The 14823-nt window shown below is 57.6% G+C and overlaps 1 protein-coding gene across 2 annotated transcripts in view; it reads left to right on the forward strand.

The window, feature by feature from the left end:
• Positions 1-14823, forward strand: part of DSCAML1 (DS cell adhesion molecule like 1) — a 91014-nt gene that overhangs the window by 56569 nt on the left and 19622 nt on the right. Inside the window, exons 4-11 of one of the 2 annotated variants that reach the window (XM_051638402.1) lie at positions 3803-3949; positions 5136-5414; positions 6119-6394; positions 6898-7194; positions 9077-9349; positions 11973-12251; positions 12467-12586; positions 12686-12862. In XM_051638402.1, the coding sequence (XP_051494362.1) occupies positions 3803-3949; positions 5136-5414; positions 6119-6394; positions 6898-7194; positions 9077-9349; positions 11973-12251; positions 12467-12586; positions 12686-12862 (1848 nt within the window). Of the gene's footprint in view, positions 1-3802; positions 3950-5135; positions 5415-6118; positions 6395-6897; positions 7195-9076; positions 9350-11972; positions 12252-12466; positions 12587-12685; positions 12863-14823 lie in introns of those variants that run through there. The other variant, XM_051638403.1, reaches the window with a different exon arrangement.

The following is a 14823-nucleotide window of genomic DNA, read 5'->3' on the forward strand; positions in this document are numbered from 1 at the left end:
TCCGCTCAGTGTGCGTGCCAGCCACATGCTGGCCTCTGGCTCCCGACGGGAGGAGCAGGGTTGCTGACCACAATATTGGATTTATCCATCCCCTTTGCTTCAGGCTGCAGAGCCGTGGCCGTGGTGGGGATTGAGGTCCAGTGGCTGCAGGCAGCTCCTCCTGGCAGGTGTTTGTGGGGGGTGTTTGTACAGCCCCACGCCACTGGCTCTTCCAGGGCCTGAAATTCAGTGGGAAGAGCTGAACTCAACGTAGGAACAAACCCCACAGCGTTTCCTCTTGTGGCTGTTGAGCTGTCCCTGGCAGGCTGGGGATCTGCAGGTCATTCTGCTACGTTCTGGGAGCTGCTTCACTGGAAAGGGATCCGCTGCCGTGCCGGGATGGGAGAGTGAGGGCTGATCCACAGGGACAGCGGGCTCATCCCTGCCCAGGAGCAGGGACCTGGCACCGTGGCCCTCCAGGCAGCAGTGACAGGGAGGCGACAATGACATCCTCCTTTTAAACCTTGCCTGAGTTTTGCTTCTCTCTCTCTCTCTCTCTCTCTCTCTCTCTCTCTCTCTCTCTCTCTCTCTCTCTCTCTGTTTTTTGTTCATCTCTCGCTCTCAGCGAAGCCATTTAAATGCAATTCCATTCCTAAAGCTCTCCCTCATGCATGCCTAATGAGCGGCAGGCAGCCGCGCCGGCACGGGGCCCAAGCAGGATCCAATCTCGCCGAGTGTCGACAAGTCATTTGGAAGAAGCCCTGGGAGCGCGCCCGGTTTTATTACAGCGTAATTAGAAGTAAAATCTTGTTGGGAGAGGAGAATGAGAGACGGGCGTTAATCCTGTAACGGGAGGAGACGGAGCCGGGCTTATAAAGGAGATTACGGAGGGGAGGCGGGAAGCCCGTCACAACTCCCTGACTTCCACCACCCTCCTCTGCCTCTTCCCCCTCTCCAGCAGCGGGCAGGCACGGGGCTGGCATTCCTGCCCGTGCTCCTGCCATTCACGGCAGAAGTTTCCCTGTGGCTGTGTTTGCTGGGCTCCTGGTCCCCAGGTGAGCCCCATGCCGGGCAAATGTCATCCCGGAACAGCAGCCACAGCAGCAAAGTGCCATCGCAGCAGCGGCGGAAAATCACCACCTTTGTTCTTTGGGGCTTCCCCCTCCAAGCCTTCCCCCCAGGGAGCTGTTTGTCACTGTAAACGCAGCCAGAAATAGCACCAAAACAGTTATTGGATTTGTCCGGGATGCCTTGGGATGCATGCGCTCAAAGTACGGCTAATTCATAACTGCTGGCACCTATTGATTCTCCAGCAGTTAAAACAGACTGCGTAAGGAAATATCGGCCCCCGAGTGCCAAGGGAAAGTTATCTCATTAGTCTTATGAACTATAAAATGTGCTCTCTCCTGAAGGCCTGACCCCATTGTTTTTATAAATCTATATTGGATGGAGCCGTAGCTGGTAACCTATATCGACTGTAATTTTTCTCTTGAAATTGGAAGGCCCTTGGGACGGTGCTGGAGTCTCACAGACACCACCGGCAGCTGGGCCTGGGATGGAATGTCAGTACAAGTGAATATGTGTGTGTGTGCGCACACGTGTGCTGCGCTGGAGAGCCCCCTCCCACCCTTGTGCTTTCCCTGGATGAGGGGCACGTTGCCAGGGCTGGCAGGAGGGGTGCGGGGGCTTTGGTGAGGCCTTTCCGAAGGCAGCAGCTCAAGTCGAGTGGGAAGTTATTAGTGGCACGTCGCTCCAGTCTGGCCATGGATATAGTTAATCCTCTGCTTCCCAGAAAGCTTTTGCACCTTCCGGCAGGCAGAAAGTCTGATTTTATTTGCCAACCTTCAACGTTTAATCTCGCTGGCAGACTCAGCAATAAGTCACTTGGGTGAGGTCTCTGTCAGAGCTGTTTCCATCAGCATTGCCCTGCATTCCCCCCCATCCAGCGCTCCTCCGTGGGGCCTTTTGCTCCTTTTTGGAAAGAAGAGCAGGAGCTGCTGCTCTGAGCTTTAGCGTAGATGTTTGATGTGAGGGTGTCTCTACACTGGGGCTGGCAGGGGAGCAGATGTGTGGGGTGGCATCTCACAGGGCTGTGGTTCACCACGCAGGGACGTGTGTGTGTGGGGAGTGGAGAGGGGGCTGCTGAGCACTTTGCAAAATGCAGCCCCAGTTACCATGGAAACCAGCCCCCCATCCCCTCCCACCCCCCCCCCCCCCCCGGTGCCTCAAATTCCTGCACAGCCAATATTCTTTGCTTACTGGTTTGATGGGAGATAAAAAATGAAAAATTCATCTTTGATTTGCATGTTGTTTCAGTTGGGCTGGTGGGACTTGCCCCCCACCCCCCTCTTTCCCTTTTATGGAGGCTGGTTCGGATTCTCTCGGTGTCTGTTTTCAGTGTGCGGAGCATCTGCTCCCAGTTGGGTACTGGTGCAGCACGTGCTGCTGTGCTGGCCTTGCCATGCTCCAGCGCAGGAGCAAAACCATTCCTGAGGTGTTGGCTGGGGACCCCCTGGCCCCTCCAAGCAGGACAGAGATGTCAGTCCCATGGTGGTGTGGGGACAGCCACCCCAGAGCCCGTGGCACCCGTGGGGCTGCCCGCTGCTTCTCCCGCTGCTTCCAGGGAGAACCCACAGTTGGTCCTGCTTTGCCAACCATTGAATGGCTTGAAGGAGCCATTTGCAGCGGTGGCAGATTTGGAGGCTGGGTTTAACGGGTTCTCCTCTGAAGGTTCAGCTCTTGCTGGTGGCTTGGCTGGCAGCACAGTGCAGCCAAGCAGGTGGACCCCCCTGTCCCAGCTGAGGTTTGGTGGCTGCTGGTGCTGGAATAGCCCCCAAGGGCCCCTTGGAAACTGGGGCCAAAGGCTCCTCTCACCATGAGCACTGGCAGTGGGACAGGGAAAGGGGTTTTCCAGGGAAGCTTCTCCCTGAGGCCTCCCCTTGCCCTGCTCTCCCCTGGGGACACTACACTGTGCCACTGCGCAGGTCTGTGCATCCGTGTTAATGACGCTTAATACTCATGAGGCACTACAAGGGCCAGGCTGGCTTCGTGAGCAAGCTGAGGACTTCGTGCACTGACATGTGCTGGGCTCCAAAACCTGCTGGCATGAGGGGGCTGCTCGGCAGCACTGCCTGGGGCTGCTCTGTCCTGCCTCTCCTCTCCTCTCCTCTCCTCTCCTCTCCTCTCCTCTCCTCTCCTCTCCTCTCCTCTCCTCTCCTCTCCTCTCCTCTCCTCTCCTCTCCTCTCCTCTCCTCTCCTCTCCTCTCCTCTCCTCTCCTCTCCTCTCCTCTCCTCTCCTCTCCTCTCCTCTCCTCTCCTCTCCTCTCCTCTCCTCTCCTCTCCTCTCCTCTCCTCTCCTCTCCTCTCCTCTCCTCATTCCCCTGCCTTTCTCCCCAGCACACAAATAGCAGCTCAAGCCCTTATTTGTTTGCACATGCTTCTAAGTAAGTTAAGCTAATTATTAACTCAGCGGGACGGATTCACTTTTAATTGCCACGTTGCTATGCAGCATGCGGTGATGTGTTGGAGCGTCGTGCCGGCACAGCATCGTGCCACACACTCTCCTCACCCTCCACAGCCAGCCCAGAGCTCTTTGCATCGAGCAGCCAGGGCAGGAAGGGGAGAGGGCTGTGGGCAGGCTGTTTCAGCTAAAAAAAACCCTGGATCCAATTCCCAGGGAGTGCAGGAGCACATTGGGATGCCCCGAGCCCTTATTTGTGCCTGGGTGGGTGAGTCTGCTGCAGGATGGGTGCCGAGAGCCTGAGAGAGGCCGCACTGGGTCAGAGCTGGCTCGCTCAACCTTCTCGTCCCTTTGTGTCTCCAGAAAATAGGTTTTTTATTACTTCTTACGGAGGTTTGTACATATCGGACGTGCAGAAGGAAGATGCCTTGTCCACCTACAGGTGTATCACCAAGCACAAGTACAGCGGGGAGACGCGGCAGAGCAACGGGGCCCGGCTCTCGGTCTCAGGTGAGCCCATGGCTGCTGGCACGGGGGAGCCTGTGCCCAGGAGGTGCCCAGCCCTGCCTGCTTTCCCCGGGCACCAGAGGGAGCAATGGCATTGTCCCCTCCCAGAGCAGAGAGGACATCCCGCTGCGGGGGCAGGAGGTCCTGTCGGGGCTGCACGGGAGGGTTGGTGGTGCCCCCTGTGTGGCCGCAGCCCCCCGGTGCTGGTGGCGGTGAGCGGCAGTGCTGCTTGGCACCCCGAGCAGGAGGCGATGGGCTGGGAGGCGATGCGATGTGACAGCGGCGATGGGAGCAGCCTGGCGCGCCGCGACGAGCGTGCAAGCGATACTGCGGCGCGGTCCCCGTGCCAGGTGTCTCGGGGCGCTCCCAGCTCTGCTCAGTGCCCAAATTACTCTGCTCGGGAGGAGTTCACCCGACTTGCAGCCGTGCTCAGCGTGCCCGATCTCTGCCATATGCTTTTTCCATCCCTGGGTTGCGGGCTGTGCTCCCGTACTTACTCCTCCAATTAGCCCCAAGGAGGTAGGGAAGGGGCCCAGGATGGCTGGGCTGGAGCCTCTCAGAGGCCAGAGGGTCCTGCTCCCAGCCATGGCCGTCCTGCTGCATGATCCCCAAGGAGCACGGGCAGCCACCAGGTCCATCATCCCCGATCCACGCATGTTCGACCAGGCCTGCTCCCCTCCTGCTCCCCTCCTGGCCCTGTCATTATTTACACGTCACGGCGTTTTACTTCTGCTTGGGGGTACTGAAAGAAGTTTCTCTCCCCTGGAATTTCATTTCACACCTGAGACTTGGTGATTAATTTTCTCCTTTCCCAGCTGCCTGATTGGGCCCCTTTGCTGGTAAATTTTGAAACGTGCCACAGAATTTGTGTATTTTGCACCAATTAGGTGTAACCTAGAGTAATTTCCCTGGTGCTGAGTTCATTTGTCCCATCAGCTAGTAAGATGGGTTTTCCTCCCACCAAACCTTCAGCCCTGGTCCCTGATGGCCGTGCCAGCCATCCTGGGGGACACGAGGCCACCCCAGCCCCACAGAGGAGGTGGCTGGTGTCCTGAACTCCTGCCTGGCAGAGCAGGGGATGGAGAGAGCTGCTCACTCCTGGCTGATGCGGAGGGTGGTTCCAGAGTTGTTGGAGGAAGGCTCACCACCTCCTCTTCGCCAGGTGAGCCCGTTTCCTTTCCCAACACAGACCCAGCAGAGTCCATCCCCACGCTGCTAGACAGCTTCCAGCCGCGGGAGGTGCGGGCAGGCGGGCTGGTGGAGTTGCCCTGCATCGCCTCGGGGTACCCCAACCCGGCCGTGCGCTGGGTCAAGGACGGCCGCCCGCTCCCCGCCGACAGCCGCTGGGCCAAGCGCGTGACGGGCCTGACCATCAGCGACCTGCGCGTGGAGGACAGCGGCACCTACATCTGCGAGGTGACCAACACCTTCGGCTCCGCAGAGGTCACGGGGACCCTCACGGTCATCGGTGAGAGCCGGTGGGCGGGAGCGGGGCGCGGTGGCAGGGAGAGCTCTGTCCTGCTGCCCGGGGCACAGCTTGCTAAAGCCTTCTTAAGTGTAAAGCCTTTATAAATAGATGCCTCAGAGGGTTTATTCAGCCGGATGAATTACAGGCCTTGTGTCTCAGGTGGCAGCGTCAGTTTTACATTGGGAGCCTTGGCACTTTGTTTTGTTGACTTCCACGAAATAAGCTTCAGCAAACAGTAAATATCATTTGGGCAGGTCATGTATTTATTTCTTGCGTTGTTCCTGGGGGCTCCTCTTGTCACCAGGATCCTGGAGGTCCTGGAGCCTGTGCTTGCCTTACCTGGAGCACCCTGTGGCAAGCAGACCACTGACCAGGCACCAGCAGCCTCTCTGAGCCACCCTGGCATGGCCCCAGCTTGGTGCTGTCCCCATCGTACTGGCCACATCATCTTCCAGCAGCCATCCTGCCACCTCCCTGGTGGCACCCACCCTGCTAGCACCTCCAGCAGGACCTGGGGTGGATGGTCAAAACACGGGCTGTCAGCAGGGAGGCTGCTAGGCATCCACCTTCCCTAGCATGCAGTGACATTTTACACATAATCAAGCTGGGGCTTCCCGGGCAGGAGGGGCAGAGAGGGTGTGGAAATGATGGGGCACTGCCCGGTGCCACCAACACCTCACCCGCTCTCACCCTCTCTTGCACAGACCCTCTGCGTGTGACCCTCACACCAAAGAAACTCAAAACGGGCATCGGCAGCACCGTCATCCTCTCTTGTGCCCTCAGTGGGTCCCCTGAGTACGTCATCCGCTGGTACCGCAACACAGACCTGGTGGTGGTGGATGACTACATCTCCATCCGGGGGATCAGCAACGAGACCCTCCTCATCACGGCTGCGCAGAAGAGCCACTCTGGGGCCTACCAGTGCTTCGCCACCCGCAAGTCCCAGACGGCACAGGACTTCTCCATCATCACACTGGAGGGTGAGCTGGCTTCCTCAGGGCAGGGGCTGGTGGGAGCTTTCCTCTGCCCTTCTCCGAGCTGCCGCATCTTTGGGGTGTGTCGGGATGCTTTGTGCATGGCTGGAGGGCAGTGGGACCCACTGGGGCGGGGGGGTCCCAGGCCAGGCAGCTCCCAGTCTGCTCCTGGGTTGTGCCTGCCCTCTGCAAGCAGCTCAGGGACACAGCATGGCCAGGACAGGGAAGGACCAAAATAAGGGTTGACGTGCCTATCCCCACCCCTGGGCAGAGGTCCTGCCTTTCACCAGCTGTCCCCTCCCTGACCCAGGTTGCTGGGTGCCTGGGCAAGGGCCGGGCTCTGCTGAGCTGAGTGTCCCCTTGAGCCAGCGTTGGTACCAGCCAGTATCTCCCCACTGCGGGGGTGTGCACGTTGCTCCCTCTTCTCCATCCGAGCCGGAATCTCCGCGGGTGACTGCTGCTGCCTGTGGCTGCCGCTCCCTGATCCCCTCCCCCCGGGTGCCCCCCAGATGGGACCCCCCGCATCGTCTCCTCCTTCAGCGAGAAGGTGGTCAACCCCGGGGAGCAGTTCTCCCTGATGTGTGCTGCCAAGGGGGCCCCCCCGCCGACCGTCACCTGGGCGCTGGACGACGAGCCCATCCCGCGGGACAGCGGGCACCGCACCAACCAGTACACCATGTCGGACGGCACCACCATCAGCCACATGAACGTCACCAGCCCGCAGATCAAGGACGGCGGCGTGTACCGGTGCACCGCGCGGAACTCGGTGGGCAGCGCCGAATACCAAGCGCGAATAAACGTAAGAGGTGCCTGTCTACTTTTAAATATCAGAATAGGACTTTTACTGGGCTTTCTGGTTTTGTTCTGTTCCCCAGCCGACCGCTGCTCCTCGCCTCTCCCACCTCTCCCTGACCCCGCTTTCCGAGCCCCCTGCTCCTGCCCTGCTCGCTCGCATGTGGGGCTGAGCCTCCCCACCATTTACAGCAGGACTTTAATGAAGCATAAAGAGGTCCTGGAGCCTTGGAGAGCTGGAGCTTGGCTTTGCGGGGGCAAAAGGGCAGCACTCCCCCATTGGGGTCCACTCGCCCCACTGAACCCCCACCTTGGGGTCTGTGTCCCTCCCCAAGAAACCCTCTGCATGGAGAAAGGTGGTGGCGGTCAAAGAAGCATCCCGGCCCCCCGTGCTCTCCCAGCCCCTCCCCAGCGCCCGCCGGCGCAGGGATCTACATGACAAACGATGATGAGGCAGCACGTGAAATTGTGGAAAATGAGCTTTGATTTGTCACGTCTGTGTTTTCTTTGTCTGCTAAAAGCCATGGCCACGTTAATCACCGTGTTATCAGGCTGGAGCGCAGCGCTCAGTGCGTTACAGGGAGCGCTTTCAGGCACGGGGTGTGGTGTGAGCCCCTGCCCATTAATAATCACCAGTTAAAGCTTCCAGGCTTACAGGTGGGAGCGAGATGGAGACAAGGTAGCATTTATTTGTCTGCTGAGAGGGGAGGGTTGGAGGGCTGTGTTTGTCTGTGGCTCAGGTTTGCGATGGATCTGCTGGCTTTTTTGGCTGGGATCCCAGGAGAGTCTGAATTTTGCTGCTGCTTCCTGCTAAATTTGGAGCAAGTTCATTCCTCAGCCATGAGAAGCCAGAGCAGTGTTTTCAATGAGGACGTTCCCTCGTCTCCCTTCTCCCCTCTCGCAGCTCTTGACGGGCTGTCACTAGATAAGATTCCAGCTTTTTTTTGCCCTGGAGTGGAGCAAGTCTCTCAGAGAGGCCCAAGTGATAGTTACAGAGTTGAGATGCTAATTTCTTTTCTCCTGCTCCTTTTCTAAATATGTCCTAGTGTGAGAAACACTGACACTGTCCATCAGCTCACCCTGAGTGTCTGTTCAGCTGTTACCCTGCTGCTCCCTTTGGACGAGGAGTAAGGAGAGGGCTGATCTTTAGATTCGTTTGCAGTTTTATGCAGCAGCTGTGAAAACAACGTAATTATTGCTGCATGAAGCCTCTTATTGACACGCTCACCTGCAGCACCCTGCCAGTCCTTCAGCCAGCCAGAACCTGGTGGCTGTCTGGCTTCCCAGCCATGCCCACGTTGCCTGGGAGAGGCTTGGAAAGGCTTATTTTAGGGGAAGTGAGATACATTTGCCCATGGAAGTCAGCTTCTTGTAGCAGCTTTTGTTGAGGACTTTTGGAATGATGCTGGAAGCTGTCTCCTAAGAGCACAGAGTGCCCAGCTGGTGGGGCAGCACTCCCCACCTCTCCCACAGCCCCTGTGGCTGCAGGAGGGACCATGGTAGAGGTGTGCTGGATGGCCACGTGTCCCGCTGCAGGCACACTGTGCTTCCAGCCCCCACAGGCAGCTTCCCAGCCCACGGGCTCAGCTCCCTGGCACTGGAGCTGCCCCTGCAGAGCAAGGTGACTTGCTCAGCAGACTGTGGCCCCTCTCATAGCTGCAGTGCTGTGGGTGTCTGCGAGTAGCTGTAGCTGGAGGCGGTGGCCGATGAGCACCTTTCCGCGCACATGCTCAGAGGGGAGCCTGTGCCTGCTCATCGTGCAAAACTGGGTCCCAACTGCTCTGGTTGCCTCCTTGGCCTGTGAAGCTCGCTCTCGACTAGCAGCAGATCTGCATGCACCCAAACTGCCCTTGAGAATTAACCTAGCCTGCCTCTTCCTTCCTCCCCAATATGTAGGTCCCCCCAGCATCCGAGCGATGAAGAACATAACGGCGGTAGCGGGTAGGGACACTTTCATCAACTGCAGGGTGATCGGGTACCCGTATTACTCCATCAAGTGGTACAAGGACTCTTTGCTGCTGCCCGATAACCACCGCCAAGTGGTCTTTGAAAATGGGACTCTGAAGCTGATGGATGTCCAGAAAGGCATGGATGAAGGGGAGTATCTGTGCAGCGTGCTGATCCAGCCCCAGCTCTCCATCAGCCAGAGCGTCCACGTCACCGTCAAAGGTAAGGGGGTGGAGAGGCCTTCCCAGAGCAGATGGAGAGGCTGTCCAGGCCACGTTTGGGACATCTCTGCTGTGGGACAGAGGCGGAGGAACATAGCACAGGCCAGATGTTGGCCATGCTCCACAGCCACTGTGCCAATGGGAGCTGAGCTCCCACTGCACAGCCCTTGGGAGCTGGTCCCGCCAATGCTCCCGCAGCTGCCCCGAGCCACACCATATCCATTTCCCCTGACAAGCCATGGAGCAAGGATTTACAGTGTAAACATACCGTATTAAAACATCTAACCTTTGCTCGGATCACCTTCACCAATGTTTTTCTGTGTGTGTTAGCTTTTAAAAAAATAATACTCTCGGTCTTCCGAGCGCACAGAACATCTTAAAAGCTTCTCCAGGCCATCAATTATTCAGCTCCTTTGAGGGAGCTATCAGTCCTAATGAATTGAGCCGGATGCATTCCCTCCCAGTGCCTTGCTGAGATTGTGCAGTGAGTGTGTGGCTCTCCTGGATCTCCCATCCTTGGAGTTGTCGGGTTGTCTCTGCCTGTTGCCAGCTCGGTGTTTGCAGTAAATCATTTAGACAAACACAGCAGCGCTGGGGATGGAGCCGGCCAATTGTCTTTCTCCATCTCACCCAGCAGGGTATTTATGGACTAGATTTTCCTCTGATCCCCCTCCCTCCCCTCCCGTCCACCATTTTCTTATTAGGAATCAGGTTAGCAAGAGAGTGCATCAAGCTGATTATAGATGCTACCACTTGATTAGCTAATGCTCTTCTCCGAGTTGGCTGTGGATAACCTGGCTAAGGGCAGTGTGGGAGGATATCTCTCCCCTGGGGTCTGTGGTGTGGGGCGAGGCCAGCCCTGCTTTCCTCTCCATGTACAAATCCCCATCTATGGGGGAGCCCCAGGGCTTGCAAAGAGGCTGGAGCTGAGTAAAGGCTGGTCTTCTCCTGGGATGAACGGGAGAGGCAGAGCTGGTGTGGAGAGAGCATCTTATAGGATGTGCATGCGTGGCATTAAATAATGGGATTGGCACTGGGAGGTGCCACGGGAGGATGCAGGATGCTGAAGTTCAGCTGAGGATCCAGATATTCTGGGAGGCAACTGCTAGTGAACTTTTTGAATCTGAATTCACTGCCTTGGTCAGTGGCTGGTGAGTGGCTGTGGCTGGTGAGCAGTGAAGTGCGGTGCGGGCTGGTGCCTCATGGCTCTGCAGGGCCAGACGGCTTCATTCCACCCTCAGCACAGCTGCCTGAGTGAGCTCTGCAGGTCTCTGCAAGCACATGGTAGTAAAAGCTTGTCAGCCCCAGCCCTGATTCTTACCAGGCATCACTCCCAGCTTCTCATCCTGCCTTGAAGGAAACTTCTGCCCAGGTTTAGCTGTGCCTGTTTAGCCTCGGGACCCTAGGACCTCCATATCCTCCAGGTCCTGGCTTCAAACCTCTCTGCTCCTTAGGGCTCTGTGGCTGCCCAGGGATGCTGCTGGGGCTTCTATTCTCTGTGCTTCCCCAACAGCACAATCCCAGCATCCAGCCTCCTCCAAGGTGCCCCGGCAGCTCCTTATTCCCACAGACATCTTTGGAAATGAACTGGGAGGGAGAGGCAAGTTGCAGGCTCCGGTTGCAGGGAGCTGGAGCAGGGAACACTGCTGCCGGGGGAGCTTGACCCTTTCCTGGTGGCTCAGCAGCGGCCAGTGGGGCGTGTTCAGAGAGGCCACAAGCCCATCCCTGCTCTGCAATAGACTGCAGTGCATTCCCAATTAATTATTCATTAATTATGGAAAGCAGGCAGCGCTGGCTCCATGGCTCCGGCAGCTCGAGGCACGTCGCTGTTGCCAATGAAGGGACAGGCCAGCCCTACCTGCACCCGCCTGCCTGCTGGCAGCAGCTCATAGCCCAGGGGCCCAGCAAGCAGCCCCCCACTTGCCCACTGCTCCATGGAGCTGCTGGCCAGGCTGGGACCTGGCAGAGACCCAGCACGGGGACCTTGGGGTGGAAGTGGGAGCTCAGGCCCATGCATGGTGGTGCTGGGAGCCACCTCTGCACCTGTACAGGAGGGCAGCTTCTCTCTGCCAAGGGGACAATTGGCAGCCTGCTAATTTAATTATGGAGGCTGCAGAAAGAGGATCTCGTCTACCAGGTGCTGAGCCTTGTTAAGCTAATTGTCTCCCTCTCTCCACTTTCTTCCCCCTCCCACATCGCCAGAGATGCTGCGGTTGCCTAATTAAGTTATCAGAAAGATAATGGCTGGTTCTGAATCCAGTGCCTTTAAGAAAAGCATCCATCTAATAATTGCTTCACTGTGAGCAGATAAATGCTGAGGTGGAATTTCGGCTGGCACGTGCGGGGATGGCCGGGGCTTTCCCCAGAGCAGGGCCCACTCTGCTCAGGAGGCTGGCATTCCTCTGTCCTGGCATGGTGGCCCTGCCAGGTGGGAGAAGTCTTCCTGCTGTCATCTTCTCAGCAGCACTGGCCGTGTTCCTGGGGGAAACAAAATATGGCCTTGGTTTCTGGGCTGCTTCTCCTCCCAGGGCAGCATGTCCCCCAAGCCTTGCTGTGGCCCATCACCCCAGGGCAGCCTTTCCCTGGACGGGCTCTCCAGCATGCTTTGCCTCTCCCCTTGACAGTCCCTCCACTGATCCAACCCTTCGAGTTCCCACCAGCCTCCATCGGGCAGCTCCTCTACATCCCCTGCGTGGTCTCCTCCGGGGACATGCCCATCCACATCACCTGGAGGAAGGATGGGCACGTCATCCTCTCCGGCTCTGGAGTCACCATTGAGAGCAAGGAGTTCATGAGCTCCCTGCAGATCTCCAGCGTCTCCCTCAAGCACAACGGCAACTACACCTGCATCGCCAGCAACGCCGCCGCCACCGTCAGCCGGGAGCGGCAGCTCATCGTGCGCGGTGAGTCCTGTGGGACCACCCCAGCCCCGGGAGGGCGGCAGGGGGGTAGCAGAGCAGAATGAAGTGATGAATCTCCCCTCTGGTTGCAGGGGTGGTGCGGAAGCAGGCTGGAGGGTGAGGGGCAGGGCCAGCCATGTCCCTGCAGGCAGGGAGGGGTTGCAAGGGACTGGTGGGGTTTTTGCTGCAGTGACCATCCTTTCTCTCCCTTTACTCAGTGCCTCCTCGCTTCGTCGTCCAACCCAACAACCAAGATGGCATTTACGGTAAAGCTGGAGTGCTGAATTGCTCCGTCGATGGCTACCCCCCTCCAAAAGTCATGTGGAAACATGCAAAAGGTAGGGGTGATCCCTGGGGCTGTGGGGGGACCCCAGCTCAGAGCCTCACAAGTGCTTCTCTGCCTCAGCTGAGCTCCATGTCCCTCTGTCCCCTCCCAGGAAGCGGCAACCCCCAGCAGTACCACCCCATACCCCTCACGGGCCGCATCCAGATCCTGCCCAACAGTTCCCTGCTCATCCGCCACGTGCTGGAGGAGGATATTGGCTACTACCTCTGCCAGGCCAGCAACGGGGTGGGCACGGACATCAGCAAGTCCATGTTCCTCACTGTGAAGAGTAAGTAGTAGCCAGGGCCACGCAGGATCAATGCACGGGGCGGGCATCGATTCCCCTCCTCTGGGGATCTGCTTCCCTTTTGCTATTAAACACACTTTGTCCTTAATAAGAGCGAGCAATCAATCTACATCATACAGGAGGAAAGGAAATAGCTGGGCTAATTTGACAGGGATGGGCTGGGAAGTGTTGTTAGACACCATGTTTGAACTGTGCTTATTATTGGATTCCTCTCCCGTTGCTATCAGCAGAATGCATAATCTCCAGCTCCTCTCTATTTATTTTGATTGTTGCTGCCTGAGCATTCAAACCTCAAAAAGAGGGGGGACTGGCCCTGTCCTGCTGGTTCCTGCAGCAGCTCCTGTCTCCAAGCAGGGCTGGGGTAGGGGATGGGGGGATGAGACCATGCGGGAGCAGCTCAGGCTCAGGCAGCCCCCTCCCTCCCTCCTCTGCAGCCAAGCGCTTGATTCCCGAGCATCGGCAGGCGTTTCTCTCAGGGCTTCTCCCCTCCCCACCCAGGCTGTGCTTCCCTGGGTTTCTGCCCCCCTCGTCCCTGTCATCTGTTTAATTTATCCTGCCGACTGATGAATCGAAGCGAGCGACTTCAAACAACGCACTTCAATAGGGCACAGGTACAAAGTCGAGGCGATTAATCCCAAGCAGAGCGTGCAGAAGTCTCGGAGCCTGAACTGCTGCCTTGTCCCCGCTCTCTGCCGTAATTGCATCCCAGGACAGGTTGCTTGCTGACTTGAATAGCACATAACCTTATTATGCATGTGCTTCTACATTTCCTGGAGACCTCACAGCCTTTGAAAAGGTTTGGATGAATAGGTAGTCGGAGCGCCACAGCCAATTAAGCATTATATGGGGCTCTTTGTTTTGTTTCGGATTTGGGTTTTTGTTTATTTAGTGAAATGTCAGGCCAATTAAAGCCAGATCAGCACTGGATTTCCTGGAAAGCCAGGCCACTGTGTGTGGACAGACTTAAATGGAAGTTAATCAGAGCCCAAACAAAGTGTGCAGGGGTGTCAGCAGTGGCGAGGGGAGCAGCCAGCCCGTATCTGCGCATCCCCTTCCCTGATGCCACAGTGATGGGCTCTGGTGACCTGCCAGTGCCACAGGAGCTGGCCACTGTGCTCCTGTGGCCACTGCTTTTGCCAGATGGGCAACGAAAGCTGCCAGTTTGGCTTGTACCAATGAAAGGAAGTGACCCTGGGGGGCCTTGGCCGTGCCCGGTGGTGCAGCCAGTGGGGCCGGGGCTTTCCCATCACTGGGTGCCCACAATGCTCTGCTCAGCCCCCCATCTCTGTGGGGGTTGGAGGGGATCAGGTCCTCAGGTGTCCCCATGGACTGTGCTGGGGTGGAGGCCTGAAAGGAGGCTCTGCTGCCCCATCTTCCCTGGCACCACGATGCTGGAGTGACAGGGGAGCCCTGGGTCTGTCCAGGGGCTACTAACACAGGGCTGGGGGGTGGGCAGCTGCCCACATGTCCTGGGCACGGGGTTTGGAATGTGGCTGTTGTGCAGCAAGAACATAACTGATTGCTTCCATGCAATTTGAATTAATCTCATGCTTCAGGTGAAACTCAGCTAATCAGTGTAGAAAGGAAGCTGAAATGGGTGCAATCAAATTAACATCACAGAGCTGGCTCTAAACAAGAGAGGGGGGGAGTGAGGGAGGCAGGCACAGCCCTTGTCACCCTTGTCACCAGTCTCATTCAGTTGTCACCAGCGGCTGTGAAGTGGCTCGTGCCCCAGCTCGGCAGAGCGTGCTGGGGCTGACAGTCCCCTTTGTAGCTGGTCTTATCTGTGCCCAGCAAGCGGGGCCAGCCCCTTGTCGGGGCCTTGTTAACAAGGGGGTGCAGGGGGAGCACGACTGGGCACAGGCAGGACAGGAGGGCACGTCAGAGGTGAGCTCTCCTCGAGAGCTGTCTGCAGAGCAGCGCTGGTCCAGGGCTCCGGCTGA

Source organism: Apus apus, chromosome 22 (assembly GCF_020740795.1).
Source record: "Apus apus isolate bApuApu2 chromosome 22, bApuApu2.pri.cur, whole genome shotgun sequence".
Lineage (NCBI taxonomy): Eukaryota > Metazoa > Chordata > Aves > Apodiformes > Apodidae > Apus > Apus apus.